The sequence below is a fragment of the Neofelis nebulosa genome, chromosome 5, assembly GCF_028018385.1.
Source record: "Neofelis nebulosa isolate mNeoNeb1 chromosome 5, mNeoNeb1.pri, whole genome shotgun sequence".
NCBI classification, from domain to species: domain Eukaryota; kingdom Metazoa; phylum Chordata; class Mammalia; order Carnivora; family Felidae; genus Neofelis; species Neofelis nebulosa.
In genome coordinates, this window is record NC_080786.1 from 4,767,707 (window position 1) to 4,784,153 (window position 16,447).

Sequence of the window (16,447 nt, forward strand, 5' to 3'; positions counted from 1 at the left end):
TTCATCTGTGAATTCTTTATAGATACTTCGTGGAATCCAAGAACTATTTATGGATCTCTTTATAGTCATATTTTTATGTACTTAGTTCTAAATTTTTTTAAGTTTCTTCCCCCAAATCACCGTGAAGAGTCTTTTTTATTGTCTAATTTACATTCATTGTAACCAAGTAAATTGTAGGAGTAATTCCGTGGCTGTAGAATCTGGAAGCAAACGAATTATTACCCACAATTATAACTATTGTTCCCTGCAGAATTAAGTACTGTATTATGATTCCATTTCTTTTTCTATACAGGCTTATTTTTACTCCTTCCTCATACCATTTCTCTGGTTAAGCGGTCCCGATGGTAAACCCTTGGTTTCTCCTGTTTCATCTTTAACTGATAAAATACGATATTTGGCCGAAAGTTAAGCAACGGCTTAGCGGCCGAATCTTATCAGAACGACTCTGGCCAATTGTTTTATAGATGCACGTGACCAATTTTATTTTTCAAATAAAAGGAGCCTGTCATCCAGTGTGGCTGATGCATTTGCGTTGAGAAAACCCCTTTCATATTTCTCCCAACATCGATGTAGAGAGCTTTATTCATGAGAGTGTCAGCTCTTGGTTCTTCTGTGGACAGCTCACTTATCCCTAGTGGTAAATGATACCGTACTCATAACACAGCCCAGTGCCTGACATTTCATCAGTGTTCCATCGGCTTGCATGGATCCATTCCAAGCTCCATGTGAGTATAGGAACTACCATTCTTAACAATTTTCAGCTGGAACGCATAGAACTATCTTAGATTTATCTCAGCAGCTCAGACCCCACGGAAGAAACCGATGGTTATGGGATGCGTTGGCTGCTCTCACCCCTCCAGTACCCCTTGCTTTCCCCCTCTTCCTTGCTCTCATCTTCCCAACTAGTTTTGTCACAATTTTGTGTTAGCTTGATAGTTTAAACACTGTCGTGTATAAACATACATACATAGTCAGAATCTGACTTCTGATTCAAATATGATACTGTGATTACATTTTTTCTTACACAGCTTCTGTATTCCCTCAATTAGAAATTGCCGTTTTGGGACACCTGGGCGGCTCATTCAGTTGAGCACCCAACTCCTGGTTGCAGCTCAGGTCATGATCTCGTGGTTTGTTGCATCGAACCCCACATCACGCTCTGCCTGATGACAGCACAGAGCCTGCTTGGGATTCCTCCTCCCCCTCTCTCTCTCTTTGCCCCTCTCCCGCTCATGCTCACTCTCTCAAAATAAATAAATAAACATTTTTAAAAAAAGAAATTACCGTTTTAACTCTCTTGACTTTTTAGGCACCTGTAACTGTTTTTTCCCCCAGATGCTTCCATGTATCTGTCAAATGCCATATCTATTGCACTGTCCAAACCTGAAGGGCATTAATAAACTTGGAAGTTCCATTTGTTTCCCAAGAGTATGGCCTTCATCTTGTAGCGCCCATCTAGGGCCACTGCAGACCTATCACAGGAGCATGTCATTTCCCTCTCCTCTGTGTCAGTCCTTCTGTCGTGCGTTGGATCCAGCAATTTCCTCTTGCTTCCTGTATTCCCTCATCTTTCTAAGGCACTTTCTTCAGTAGCTTTCTGAGAAAGAGTATGTGGAAAGAAAAGATTTCGAATCCCTGAGTGTGATCCCCGAGTATGAGTGTATTCTGCCTACATAATTGTTGGTGATTTGCGTGGGTATAAAATTCTAGGTTGGAAACTACTATCTCTCAGAATTTTGAAATTCCGCAGTGTTTGAAGGTCCCTGATTTTCCCGTTTCCAAGTTGCTATTAGGAAATCTAGTCCTTCTCTTTTCTGCTAAATTCCTTGCCATTTTTCCAGTTGATCCTCTATTTTTTTTAATTTTTTTTTAATTTTTTTTTCAACGTTTTTAATTTATTTTTGGGACAGAGAGAGATAGAGCATGAACAGGGGAGGGGCAGAGAGAGAGGGAGACACAGAATCGGAAACAGGCTCCAGGCTCCGAGCCGTCAGCACAGAGCCCGACTCGGGGCTCGAACTCAGGGACCGTGGGATCATGACCTGAGCCGAAGTCGGACGCTTAACCGACCGAGCCACCCAGGCGCCCCAACCAGTTGTTCCTCTAAATACATGTTGAATTCTCTTCTGCTCTGGCCACTTCTGCCAGTAACCTTGTGATTTGGGGGCTTCTATCACTTTTTATTCCTGGTATGAATAAATGGGAATCTCATGTGGCCAGTCCACCATGTTTATTTAGCGTCCAGTGACATCTTTATGTTTCCAAGTATTTAAACCCATGCAACCCCCTTTGCATATCTTCTGACACTATTACCATTAGCAACCCTAAGAGTACTCCAGGAATCTTAGTAGCTTTCTCAACTTTAAGGAGCCAGCATGTGACAGATTCTAACTTAAAATAGTATTTCTCCCACTCTTACTGAGGCATCAGGGTCCCATTAAGTGATGCCTTTGTGATGAAGGTCACTAATGAGTCAGACCAGAGCTTCCCCGTATCTTGCTACGGTAAACGGACACCACTGAGTGATGTGAATTATTCCTTTGAACTATTCTCTGAGCCACAAAATACAGGCTTTCCTCTTCAGTCACTCCTGTTATTGCACAGGAGAAATAGGAACACCTCAAACCAAATAATTGCTGGTTATCTGACTCATTCAGATAGCGGAGTGTATTAGAACAGACAAGGAAAACTGAAATTATGGGATGCAGGTCTGAAGGAGAATAAACTTTACTATATAATGGTGCTACTTCAGAGTTCAGCACACAATGAAATAACTCCTCTTCGAAGCTTTTACTTACATTCTCTCCCAGGGCACAAATAGCGTTCTGTAATTTGAAAACAAAATATAAGGAGTTGCTTTCAAAAGTCCAATATGCTGAAGACGTTGTAGTCTTTTGGCTAAGTGGTTACTCTCAAAAAAGGAAGAGTGGCTTTCCAGCTAGTATTTATGACTAAGCACACATCCCCAGTAATTTCTGGTTTGTTTACATGTCACTTGGACGTTCTGTGGTTGTAAGAGCGGACGCGCTTTGTGTTCAAGGATATGTGCTCAAAGGGAGTTTTCCGGTAATACCTCCTGAAGGGCTTGTAGGGTCTTTGTCAGACAAGAGTTTGCCCATTGCTTTTCCCAGCTGAATATCGTGTTCTTGTACTTCCTTTTTTCTTTATCATCTAATTAGCCCCATTCATATCTTCCTGTACCTTAACCCCGCTAAAGCGAGGAAGCTTGGGGTCAAGTAGTGGAAAGGTGAAACTAGGCAATACATCCTCTGACCTGGACCCTCAGGCTTCTCATCTGCGAAACGAAATCGTACATACAGATGATCTTCAAGTCCTCTCCTGGCCCTTGAATGCTGTTTCTACACCATCAAAGAATCAACTCCACTTCATTATCTAAAGCAATCACCCCTGTTTCGGTACATGTGCAACCATGAGAGAATTCGTTCGTTAATGTATTTAACACATATTTATTGGATGTTGTAGTCAGAGCTGGGTACACAGTAGCAAATGAGCAAACACAGCCCTGAGCCTCATTGGGTTCACAGCCCAGGAGGAAAGGCACACATAAACAAACTCTCGAATAAATAATTGTGATAAAGCTGGGGAAAAAATAACAACAGAGTGCTGTAAGAAAGAATTAAAAAAAAAATAAAAAAGATCATTTAGACAGAAAAGGGGGAATGTTGCCAAGAAAGCTTCGTTGAAGAAATGGCAAGAGACCCAAAGGTCTCTTCACCGGCTAGCCAAGTGGAGAGTCATAGAGACAGTGTTCTAGGCATGTAGGGCGGCGTGTGTGAAAGACCCTGAGGAATTTAAGAGCTTGTGCATCCAGGGGATTTGCAGAAGGCCATGTGACTAGAGCATAGCGATCAAGGGCATGGGCCTGAGATCAAGGCAGATACGGCTCCCACCACATCTTCCAAAGCCTGCCCACCTTGCTGAGCATTTTGTATAATGTCAGAAAGACGGGAAGAACCTACTGAAAGATGTTTACACAAGAGAGGGAGGTGATTCAAGTGCGTTTGTAAACGATTGTTCTGGTCCCTGTGTGTGCACGGGAGGAAGACAAAAACAGATAAACTAGTTCAGTTAGGAATTTGTCCGGACAAGAGCCCAGGAGGCAACGGCAGAGAAGAAGGTTGTGTTTCCCACATGTTCTTGGGATGGTCTCCTCATTTCGCTTCGGGAGTCAGCTGCGGGTGCCGTGGGATACTTGAGGCCACGCATCTCAGGGTATATGTATGTATTAATAATGCCTGTGAGATGTAGGGAGTCCCATTGCCTCCCCAGTGGTCTTCTTGAACAACATTCTTCGTGTGAACATTCCTCGTTCACAGCCGCAGCTGTGGGTCCCACAGGCTCCAGGAGACAGAAGCCAAGCTTTTAAAATCATCTCCTTAATGCCACTCTAAGTAAGACTCGGTAGAGAAGAAGGCCCTATCCTTCTCATTTTGTGGAAGGGGCACGATAAAAGTAACAGTGCCTCAGTGGCTCCACAAGGGCACCCTCTCCAGCCCCTCACCTTTCTCCCTTTTCTTTCTTAAAAACTTTTTTAATGTTTATTTTATTTTTGAGAGAGAGAGAGAGAGCATGAGTGGGGGGTGAGGAGGGGGAGTGAAGAGTGGAGAGAGAGAGAGAAGGAGACACAGAATCCGAAGCAGGCTCCAGGCTCCGAGCTGTCAGCACAGAGCCTGACGCAGGGCTCGAACCCACAGACCGTGAGATCATGACCTGAGCCGAAGTTGGACGCTTAACCGACTGAGCCACCCAGGCGCCTCCCTCAACCTTTTCTAATGTGCTTCATGTGCTCGGTTATCCAAGAGCTCTACACTCCATTTTGGCAGCCCATTTTTGAGGCCTGTTAGGAGCCGACCAGCTCACTCTGTTTCGCACCTCTTGTCTTGGACCAAGTGGAGACAGACAAACGTCACACACTGATATCTTCACCTAGTCTCCCGGCAACTGCTCTGTAACACACAGACTGCAGGTGGCCAACACCCCTCCCAGCTCCCTGAGGCCCCCACACCAGCCATCTTGTCTACCCCCCAGCCCTGCTGCCTTGAGCCTCACTGCAACAGCGCGGCCCCCAGGGTGCCTCTCTCCTCTCTCCTCCTCTCCTCCTTTCTTCCCACCCCATCATGACACCGTGTCCCCTGGTGCCTCCTGTCCCAGGAGGCTGTGTGACTCCTATAGCAGTGCTCTCACGGCTGCCCACCTCCTCTTCCTCTTTTGCCAGACAAGGGCTGGTGTCGGATCCAGTCCCCTGTCCCCACGCTAAGTACCGTCAGCCCCCCTCGCACACAGACCATGCTGTTCCCCCTTTGTCGGCCATTTTTCTGAGAATCTGTCTGACAGCTCAGACTCTGTGAGAGGAACTCGGGTAAAAATGGGCAACATTTCCAGCACTTCCACTACTTGGCAAGACGTACAGAAGAACAGAGACGGGCGGCCTGTAGGAAGGGTAGAGAGACCAGCACTTACCAGCCTGAGCTGCGTGAACAATGGAGGAGGCTGAGATTTTCTGGAGCGATGGGGAGGAAGGGAGTAGGAAGAAAGCAGAGCTGGTACCTTAGTAGAAGAGGTGGGAGAAGGGAAAAGAATGGGCCACAGTATCTTGTCCATTCCAAGACATCATGCGACAGTGACAGACGAGAAGAAGTACCTGGGTTTGGGGAGCAACCACTCTTTCAGGGACTTGATGCGAGTCGGCCAGGTAAAGGGGGGTCGCATCCTAACCGAAGCTCGCGCGTGTCTGACAGGAGCAAACGCTAAGCATGGGCTGCGCTGCAAGGCCTGTAAGATGAGCCTCCACCACAAGTGCATGGATGGCCTAGCACCCCAGCGGTGCATGGGCAAGCTGGTAAGGGCTGGTGCCAGGAGTGAGCCCAGAACCCCCCGCACGTCCCGAGGTCCCTCCCCGTGGCACCCTGGTAGCCGGACACTAGGAAGGCGGCCCCAGAACCCCAGGGCTGCCAACCGGGCTTCCTTATTGGCATAACAATCAACCAGAAGAGGAGCTTTATCAACCTAAGAGACAGACGCTCCCCATGTGAAAGGGCTCAGGGTCTTTAACAGAGTGGCCAACTTGTCCGGGGTTGGAACTTTTTCAACGTCAGCACCAGAAGTCCCACGTCCTGGGACCGTCCGTGTTTTAAAGATGAAAGTTGGGCATCCCGGGAACCCCGTCAGCCCAGAAAACCTAGGGTGGCTGGTCACCTCAGTGCTCCATTGGCTGACAGCACCGGGGATGTCAAGAAGGGGAGAGAGATTAACCACCGCGTTCAAAAATGGGGAGAGTAATAAAAATTGACACACCACTTTGACAGATCTTGGCGGCCAAAGCCAGGAAGGTCAGATGGCCCTGGCCCATTCTGGGCTGGTCTACCATCTTGGGAGTGTGGGCTCGCTACTGCCGCCCCATGTTGATTAAAAGGAACCTCTTTTGAGGGTACTGAAACTAGGATGGCCAAAGAGCTGTCGAAGGGACGAGAATGTCTACCCTAGAGGTAGATACTTAGGCTATGACAGCGATCTTCAAAAAAATTTAAGACCTGAGGAATTCTATCCTGCTCAAGGAATTTATCCTTGATTAAAAGGAACCTCTTTTGAGGGTATTGAAACTAGGATGGCCAAAGAACTGTCGAAGGGATGAGAATGTCTACCCTAGAGGTAGATACTTAGGCTATGACAGCGATCTTCAAAAAAATTTAAGACCTGAGGAATTCTATCCTGCTCTGTGGCTCCAGGGAAAAGACTGAGGATCAGTAGATGCCAAGTCTTACCAATCAGAGACCGTGGTACCAAAGACCTACCTTCAGGGTTACTGAGCACTCCTCTCACCAACCCCTCCCCCTCCCCATCACGGGCAGTATTCAAAAAAAGGAAGATACTACCTTCCAGGAACATCGGAGAGGATTCTAGATTTGTAGTAGGGTCTGGGCCACAAAGTTCCCTTCCAACACTGGGATATAATTAGTCAGGTTCTTAGTGAGTTCATCTCGTTACTCTGGTTGGCAGTATCCTCTTTTCTAAAACCCCTGCCTCACCTGATCCCGTCCTCCTCCTCGGCCAATGGAGATGCCCGCAAGCCAAAGCAAAGACCATGAATGAGGGGTCAGAAAAACATAACAGAGTCTAGAACACAAGGCAGGTGGCTCTGGGTGGAGCTTGTCATATACACAAGGGCCTTACGGCCTCCCTCTCGGGTCGGCTTCCACTTTTCCAGGCCTTTTATGATTTTAATAAACCTCAATAGTAAGCCACGTTGAAATAATGCATGCCAGTCCATTTGGATCCGGGGAGATGAGATGATGGGAGAGGAGTCTGGGCACAAGGGAGGCTGCTATGGTCTGAGAAGGAGGAGAGGCAAGAAAGGGAAGGACAGGGCTGGGGCTTGCTTTCTAGGTGCAATTGTAGCTTGCTTACTGCCACCTGTACCTCTCGCCCCCCAGGGATAACTTGTAGGACAAGCCAGCATCTTAAAGGGCGACAGAGGGGTGCCCCTGGTGAAACCAGCTGGTATTATCTTCAGAGCTCTTGTGTGGTTCTCTGCATCTCATCAGTGACATTAAGCCCTTCTCTTTCTCATTCTCTCTCCAGCCAAAAGGGTTTCGGCGTTACTACAGCTCCCCTTTGCTCATTCACGAACAGTTTGGATGCATTAAAGAAGTTATGCCCATCGGTGAGTTGGGACGCTGATGGGCCGAGCTGGGTTTTGAGCAGCATGGTCCGCATTCACGGCTGCTGTTCTCCCAGGACCGCAGGCCCAGTGGGGTGTGTTTGTGCGTCTGTCTGCTGGCTGATTGGGTTACGACTGTTGGCTTTGCTGGAGGGGATACATTAGGTGGAGCAAATTCTCCTTTCCCTGATGAAGCTTGAAAAACACCCAACTCCCAAAGGCTGCTGATATGCCATTCCATCCATCAGTGGTAGGAAGAACATGGAGTGTAGCATCTCACAGAGCCAACTCGAAGCCCAGCTTCCCCGCTGACCCACTAACTGTGTGTCCGGACACTTTACCCAACCTGTCAGACCCTGTAAAGGGAGAACAGCAAAGGCTGATTTTCATAATTGTTGTAAAAAAATAATTGTAAATGATAGACCAGTGTTTGGAAGGAACTCTGTGAATATCACTTATTCTTTAATGAGGACCAAAAAGATGTCTTATATGTATAGATATTTCTGGCTTGAATTTATTCTTTAACAATATCTTTCAGTTTACTTCCATCTCTCTCTTCTCTCTCTCTGAGAATCTCTACATCTATTTTTGCCTTTGGATGGGGGGCGAGTTTTAAACTAGAAATGGATAAGTCAGAAAGCTTTTAAAGAGAAATTCATGAGGCCTGGTGACACCCAATTCTTTCAACACTTGCCTCCTACTGGAGACTTTGTGTCTCGCTCAAGGCTTCACACCTTGGCAAGCAAAACCTCACCCTAGAGGAAATAAAGCTGGTCCCTGGGAAGAACTTTGAAGTTGGAGTCCTGGGGACAGATAACAAATGAGGAAAACCAATGAATCAGGAAGTGTCTGGGAGCAGAGAGCTCTGGTTGTAAGTGATGGGTGCAGGGGAAGGACCTGGCCAATGAGCACCTATTACAGGGGTGAGAAATCTGCCAGGAAAGCGTGACCACACAGAGCTCCATTTTCCCAGGGATTAGTGGGTCTTCCCCACAAAGGCTTCTTCTCAAGGGCTGTTGACCCAGGAGATGTGATAAAGGCTTGGCTGCATCCCTGATGGTAGGTTGAGGAAACCTGTCACTCAGACGACCTTTCTCTTCCATTGCAGCCTGTGGCAATAAGGTGGACCCTGTCTACGAGACCCTCCGCTTCGGCACCTCCCTGGCCCAGAGAACAAAGAAGGGCAGCTCGGGCAGTGGCTCTGACTCGCCTCACAGAACCTCTGTAACTGTCCCCTTCTTCCCTCGGTCCACCTACAGAGCTCTGGGAGGGAGGGCCTCGGGCACCGCAGCAATGATGGGTTTCCCCCTAAATGCGTCACGAGGGCGGGTCTGTTGGGAGTCAGGCCGCCTCCGAAGGGAAGTTCCAGGTGCCTTGGGCCACTTGCCTTTCTGTGGCCAGCACCCAGGGATCATTTTACTCTCATCCTCAACGACCATGCTCTTGGCCTCTGCTCCTTGACTGTCCGTGCATTCCCCCCACCTTCCCCTTCCACCAATAATAGATAACAACATGTCGGTCAACACACAGAAAGGTTTCACCCAACGAGGAGCGGGAGCAGGGGAGTCCCAGTTGTGTCCAGTTCTCCTTCCAGCTACATCCCAGTTCAAAACTACAGCTCTTTCTCAGTCGTTTCTCCGTATGATGCGTTACTTCCCTTGGCTTCACACGAGAGCTGCCCCCTCCCCAGAGGCGCTTGAGCTGTATCATTAGTGGGGGCCTGGTTCCATGGCACACTCACCCTCCCAAACACCGCTTCTACATTTTACTTGCTCTAAAATCACTGTTCCCATGCATCCCCGCTGCATGCTGTCATCATCCTCTGGCTGGCTACCCCAACCAGAATTTCTATAAATGCCCCAAGATGCCATACAGCTCTGCAGATCACGCTGAAGGCCACCATCCCTCCTGCAGAGGCAAGGACCTGCCAGCGCACGTTCCGGGTAGGATAGCTCGCACCCAACTACCGTCGCGTCCCCTATTAGACTGGGGCTTCCGGGCACAGATGAGCCACCGGGCGGTCTGCCCGGCTGGGTCCCGCGGATCGTGGGAGAAGGGCGGGGCTTACCCCTGAGAGGGGTCCTCAGGGGCTGAGTTGAAGCAGCTCCCTCAGTGGGTGCAGGTTAATCCGCAGGATAACCTAGATTGTGGCCTGTGGGTAGATATGGAGGTCGGGTGGCTGAGTAGGTAGGATTGCAGGTCCTCTGGTGCCACATGGTTACCCTAGATGCCACCTTTAAACTCCCTGAAAGCCCTGTTCGTCATGCATCCCACTGATTTCTAAGAGGGAAGAACCAAAACTTGTTCGACTCTGTGTGCCGGCTGAACACAAAACTGACGTCCATCCGCTCTCCGTCTCACTCGGCAAACGTGAACGAGGTGCCTCCAGTTCACGAGCACCGTAGAGGACACCAAGAAGTGGAGGACGTGGCTTGTTACCCTCGGAATTCACAACCTGTCACAGAAGACCGATGCAACAGAGAAGAAAGCGGGTGGCATTCTTTAGCATTTTTTAAGAAATACACTCTTACAGGGCTGTACCATTTTTCTTAAGAATAAGAACATACGTGTGAAGGGTATGATACTAACTAAGTCACATGAGCGCTGCGGGATTTCAGAGCAAAGATGGAGTATGTTTCGGCAGACATTGCGGTCAAGCAGTGCAGGTGTAAGTTGTGACATTTTAAGGTACTTGACCCTCATGATCTCCCTCGGGAGGCTGTACATCATATCGGCAGTCCCTGTGGCAATGTTAACTCATTTCCTAAAAGAAGGGTGAAAGTGGTGCTCAATGTGATGAAAACATACAGAGGACACGTGGATGGGATTTATCTTACATATAAATTGGTTATGGCTGCTACGTGGGTTGGTTAATAGTAAGAGTATAAGTAAAGCTTCTAGCATAGGGCCTCGCACCCAATACGTGGCGGTTGCCGCTATGTTATTTTCATTAAGCATCTAGCCCTTGAATTTGAGTTGTTATTATGAAGTGAAACAAGGGTGTAATCCATTAGAAAGGCAGGTGTGTTGTCCGAGAAGGGCAGTTCCCAGGCCATGCCTGAATGGGGCAGATTACTGGGCTCTGTAAGAGGCTAGACACCCCCCTCCCAGGGTTCCACCTTGCTCTTCCACTCAGCCCGTCTCCTCTGATGTTCCTCCAATCACTCCTTAAGCCAGGGCTGTTCGGAGGGCTCTGCTTTGGCTTGGCCATTCTGTGCCCCATGCTCTTTCTGGTTATCTCGTTCACATTCCACTGGTCCAAGCACCATGTCTAAAACTGATGACTCTAGATACTTACAGTCCTAACCTCCTGTCCAAGTACCAGACTGGTCCTACAGAGATCTCTAAATCAGCATGTCCAAGCTAAACTGATACCCTATCGGTGATTGGGTCCTGTCACTCAGAACTCAGAAATGTGTATCAAAAGTGCCTTTTGTCTCTGTCCCCAGTGCTGGAGGTTTGAATCCCACCATCTCTCACCCAGATTATTTCCAAGAAATAGCTGTGTTCCCCTCTTCCTTTCGAGTCTACTCGTATCAGCACCTCCAGATTTGTCTTCTTTTGAAGACATTCTTTGTGCAGGTTTCCTAATGGAAACACTGTATTGATTTGCTTATGCCCAGACTCTAGCAGGGCATATGAGGCCTGTCACTGCCCTAAAGACCCACCTTCCCGTGAACGCACCAAACTCTTTGACATCTCCATATCTTAGGACTTGCCGTTCCCCTAGTTGAAGTTCTTTAAGACCAACTTGTTGGTCTTAGTTTTTACACATAGTTTTTACACAAACCATGAAGAGTTCTCAGACTCCCCGAAGCACGATGAATTGCTCCCCGCCCGGATCTTCAAAAACTTCCTTTATTATAGGATAGAGACAATTGAAGCATAATTGTCTGCTTTTGCCTCTCTTTCCAAAATTACAGACCCAGCGACTAGACATCAGGGCTCTCTGTTCCCTAGTCATCTCATTATACGGGGGGCTGGCACCTAGGGGGCACTCAGGAAATGCTTGAAGAATTAACAAGGGATTCTTCAAGGCTGACCTCAGAACCCTCAAAGATACACACAGCCTCTCGTTACTCATGTTCCCAACACTGAGCATACTTTGCAACTCTCTAGGTAGCCACGTTCTTCCCAGAGAACTGGCTGCTTTCTGGAGTTTTGAAAAAGTTGATTTGGACGCTTTTTGCCCGTGTTCTTGTGTTTTTCACGGGGGAGAGCATTTTTGGATGTCTTTATCCTTTATTCCCATTCACATCGCCTGAGTGTTGCTGGGCCTTGCCCACATCTTGTTTCTACCTCTGTGTAGACAACATCCCTCTTCCAGGTCTGGGTCAGGTGCCCTTTCCCTGGGTGCCCAGAGCAACCGGTTCATGTATCACAGTGATTTGCAGATTGCTTGGTATTTTGCACTTTTGTGTTTCATTTTTCTCTCTCCTTCAACTAGACTAAGCTGCCCAAACACAAGGACTCTCGATTGGCCTCTAATTTCTATTGTTTTATACCACCGATTCTCAAAGTTTGGCGGGGGGGGGGGGCGGGTATCTGGATCCACTGAAGAGCTTTGTAAAAATATAAAGAGCAGGGCCCTGTCCTGCTGCAACAAGCCTGGGGCCTCTGTGTGCTTCATTAACCCTCCGGGTGATTCTGATGCCCACCGAAGTTTGAGAACCACTGATCTAGGTACAGATCGTGTCCTTAACCCCACACACCATGTGGCATCTTCTTTGTTAGGAGAGTGAGAAGGGCCATCACTGCCAGTAAGGTGCTTCCCCCAAGGCCACATTCAGCCTGTAGCCATCACCCCTTCCGAGTCAAGACTTCTGTCCAAAAGAAAAATACAAACTGCTCCGGCCGGAGTGGAGAGACCCCCGTCCACTTTACCTGCTTGCTCGCATGGGCCTTTCTCAAGTCTCTGGTGACAGCCAGCGTATCCTCAGTCCACGTGCAGCACATGTATCTCCCATGCTTGGCTGATACTCGCACTAGTGGAAAGGCAAATGGAAAACCAGCCCAGGGAGGCAAGAGCAGACGGGGGGCTCCCCAGAGGTGGCCCCGAGGTGGCCACACCAGCAGCACATGGCTGTCCCTGGCCCCTGCCGTTCTGAGCTGTGCTGAACGCATGATGAGGACACATCCTCAGAAACACTCCACCATAGGCAATGAACATAACATGTTCGCCTCCATATTTTTTAGTCATGGTAGCAATGGCAAGACCATCAGGGAGACAACTTAGGGATGTCCGGTTTGCTTTTCTGTCTAAAATGGTTTTGTTTCTAGCCATGTCTGGACCCTACAGCCTAGTTTCAAGGGCAAAAGCCATGGTTTTCTGCATGTCAATAAGGTATCCATTCATCACAGCCCATTTCAACTTCCTGCCACCGGCTCTGTCAGGAAATTTTCTCAGAACTGTGCTCTCTGAAGGCAGCGTTCTCAGAGCTGCAGGGAGACAAAGACAGATCAAATTGTCCTTAAGTATCTGTCACTCCACTCTTTCCCCAGAGTCCACCTTGCCTCAATGAAGAAAACAGAAACAATTGATCGGTACTTTAAAATGATGTTGCTTCCTTCCTGCAGGGTCACGTGGTAATGAACTTCAGTCGCTTGCCTTCCTTGCAGTTCCGTTATGTCCTAGAGCTAACATATTCCCACATAGCAAAGCTCTGTCCCACGCGTTTATTTTCTTCCAGAGCTGTCGAAGCACCGGCTTTACTTTGTAGGCAAGTCGCTGCCTGGCTGTTTTGAAATCGTTATGTTTCCTTTAATGTGCTTTCAAATGTCCTAGAGTGTGAAAGGCTTGATGGCTTGGGAAGGCCAGCAGAAACCAGATTCGAAAACTTTCTGGGAGTTGGTTGGCTAGTGTGCGAACACTCTTCAGTTTCATCAGATTAAATTAACATAATAAGAGCAACTTTTGGTCAGAAATAGCCTCAAAGGAGCAGGGGATGCGTGACTTAGAGACCCCGTGACATCTGTGTTTTTTTCTTCTTTTCTGATGTGTCATGAAAGTAAGAATGGCTGGGGAGAAGCCTAAAGCTAAATTGTGAGAAAAATCAGTCTCTAGAAGGTGATGCTAACGTGCTCTAGCCCCCCTGGATGGGCTGGGAAGGCAAACTTGTTCCTCTTTGTTAAGATACAAACAAATTGTTTTAAAAATGTGACTCTCCTCTGAGGCCACCTGAATTCCCCTTTCAAAGAGGAGGGAGCCAGGCAGATGAAAGCTGGGGCATCGGCAATCAGGGGTACGCTCCTAAGCGTTTAACTGGCGGCTGGGGCTGGTCTCTGATCTGTATCATTGGCCAATTTCTGTGGTGTAAATACTCCCACCCAGGCCTATTTCAGGCCCCCAATGGGATGGCCATGAAGGCTGTCACCAGCCCATGTGAGCCGCTGCCCCACATCGCTGGATAAAGCACAGTGCATGAGCTCTGGAGACAACACGGGAGGTTCAAACCCCAGCTCCAGCACTTACTAGCTGTGGGACCTGGAGAAGAGTTACTGATTTCTCCCTGGGCTCCACATCCCTACCTGAAAGGTAGGTCTAGCATAGGATTACTGTGAAGAATAAATGGATAATATACATATAGAACATAAAACAGCAAGTGGTAAATGATCAGTAACCATTAGCCACTTAGAGGAGATGTTGTTGTTATTTCTGTAACCTAAGCAGGTTAGGTTGACCAACTATAAGCTATAATGACTATAGCTTCTCGTATTAAAAGAAAAAAAAAAAAAGAAGAGTATTACATAAACAATTTTGCAGCAAGGGCAATAGCATTTAATTCATACCTAGGTAATGCATCCCTCAATACTCCATCTTGTTCTCTATAATTAATACAAATCTTCCTCAACGTACAGTGGGGTTACATACTGATAAACTCATCATAAGTTGAAAATATCACGTTAAAAATGCACCCACTACACCTAAGCTCCGGAAAGTCATAGCTTACTTAGCGTGGCCCAACTTCAACGTGCTCAGAACACTTCCATTCCTCTACAGTTGGGCACACTCATCTAGCAAAAAAGCCTATTTGATAATGAACTGGTGACTCTCTCATGTAATCGATTGGCTACCGTACTAAAAGTGACGAACAGAATGGCCATGTGGACACAGAAGGGTTGTCAGCGTACCTGTTGTCCACCCTTGTGATCGGGTGACTCTGCTAAAGCTGTGGTCGCTGCTCCGCATCACCAGAAAGGATCATCCCACATAACTCCAGCCCGGGGAAAGATCCAAATTCAAAATTCGATGTACAGTTTCTATTGAACGTGTCTTGCTTTTGCACCATCGTAAAGTCAAAAATTCAAAGTCGAACCATCTTGGGGACTGCCTATATTTAGAACTCACCTACAAAAGAGCTCTAGTTTTAGTGAGAATTTGACACGACAGGGTACGGGCAGGAATTCTGAGTTCTCTCAGTTGTCTCTTCCTGGGAAGAAGACTGACTATGACCTGTGCATCTAGACATTCATGCAACGCTCACTGAGCGCCTATCATGTGCCCACCCCCTGAGCCCTGCAAACACACCTGCAGGGAGCCATGGTGCCCACGAGGGAACACACACCCTTTCTAAGTTTAGCCAAATAGACTGGACAGCAATGATCGGGTTCTCAATCATTGAGAATCAGGCAAATTCTTCCTTAGTTCTTCTACTGACGTCAAAATCTCTGCCCAGTTGGCCCCCTGAAATGATTTTGTTCATTCCAGCTCTTCCCTCTTTTCTCTAAGACTTCAGATCTCGTGGAGGTTCCTGAAGAAGCTGACGGGCCAGGAGGCGGGTATGACTCACGAAAACGCAGCAACAGCGGTGAGTGAGGGGGTTGGGGGGGCGGGCGTTGCCCCAGCATGAAAGTGAATCACACTGTGCATCGAGGTCTGCGGGCAGGGAGTGTTGACTGCCAGGTGTCTTCCTTCTCTGCTCGCTAAGGAATTCGGTCTCAGCAAGTGTTCAATATTCTGGAGGCAAACTGGGCATAAGTACCGATGGACTTCCTTGACGTGACTGCGACGTTCCCTTGAGTTCTGTCTCCTGGGTTCTCATCCGGGACTAAGTGCGGACTTAGCTACATTGGGGTCCAGGAGTCACTTCTGGACCTTTTTGTTAATGCATCATTTCCCCCACTGACCTACATTAGATTAGCAACCTATTCTGGAAGAAGCTACTCCCCGACACAGCTGAAGTACCTCATACCAAGGAGGTGGAGGTACCAGGCGAGTACGGACCTCCCATGTGGCTTCTCCCCAGCAGAGATAACGAACACTCAAAAACTTCTCGGTATGATCTAGCCATAGCCCAACGTTCTGTATTAATACTACTTAATTTTCTAATAGCTTAGGCCTTTGTTACGATAATTTCTAAAATTTACATGGAATGCTAACTACGTATGTTGCTTGCTAACGTTAAGAAAGAACATTAAGCCAGAGTTTAAAGAAACAACCAGCCCTTTATGGATGAATCTTGCCGAGCCTCTCTGATGCCGAGCCTCTCTTAATCTCCACTCACTGATGCAAAAGGTATTTATGAAGTGTCTACCATGCCCCGCAAAAGTACGGGAGTCACAAAGCTGTCCTCAGGGTGGCTCCTGACCTAGAAAAGTTGTGGGTTCTGATTTGCGTTGTTAACCTGGGCTGAATGCGTCCTCCGGGGCGGAAGTTATCCCTGCCAGCTCTCATCCCTGCATGGGAAGCACGGGGACGTGCCGTCTTGGGTAGATCTTCCACTTGACTAGTTGCCTCTGCCTTTGCCAGATTGGGAGCAGAAGGTCTGC

The 16,447-nt window shown here is 47.9% G+C and overlaps 1 protein-coding gene across 3 annotated transcripts in view; it reads left to right on the forward strand.

Moving 5' to 3' along the window:
- STAC (SH3 and cysteine rich domain) overlaps positions 1-16,447 on the forward strand; it is a 139,704-nt gene that overhangs the window by 85,300 nt on the left and 37,957 nt on the right. For all 3 annotated transcript variants that reach the window (XM_058729349.1, XM_058729350.1, XM_058729348.1), the window contains exons 3-6: positions 5,760-5,860; positions 7,600-7,681; positions 8,787-8,902; positions 15,408-15,486. In XM_058729349.1, the coding sequence (XP_058585332.1) occupies positions 5,760-5,860; positions 7,600-7,681; positions 8,787-8,902; positions 15,408-15,486 (378 nt within the window). The remainder of the gene's footprint in view (positions 1-5,759; positions 5,861-7,599; positions 7,682-8,786; positions 8,903-15,407; positions 15,487-16,447) is intronic.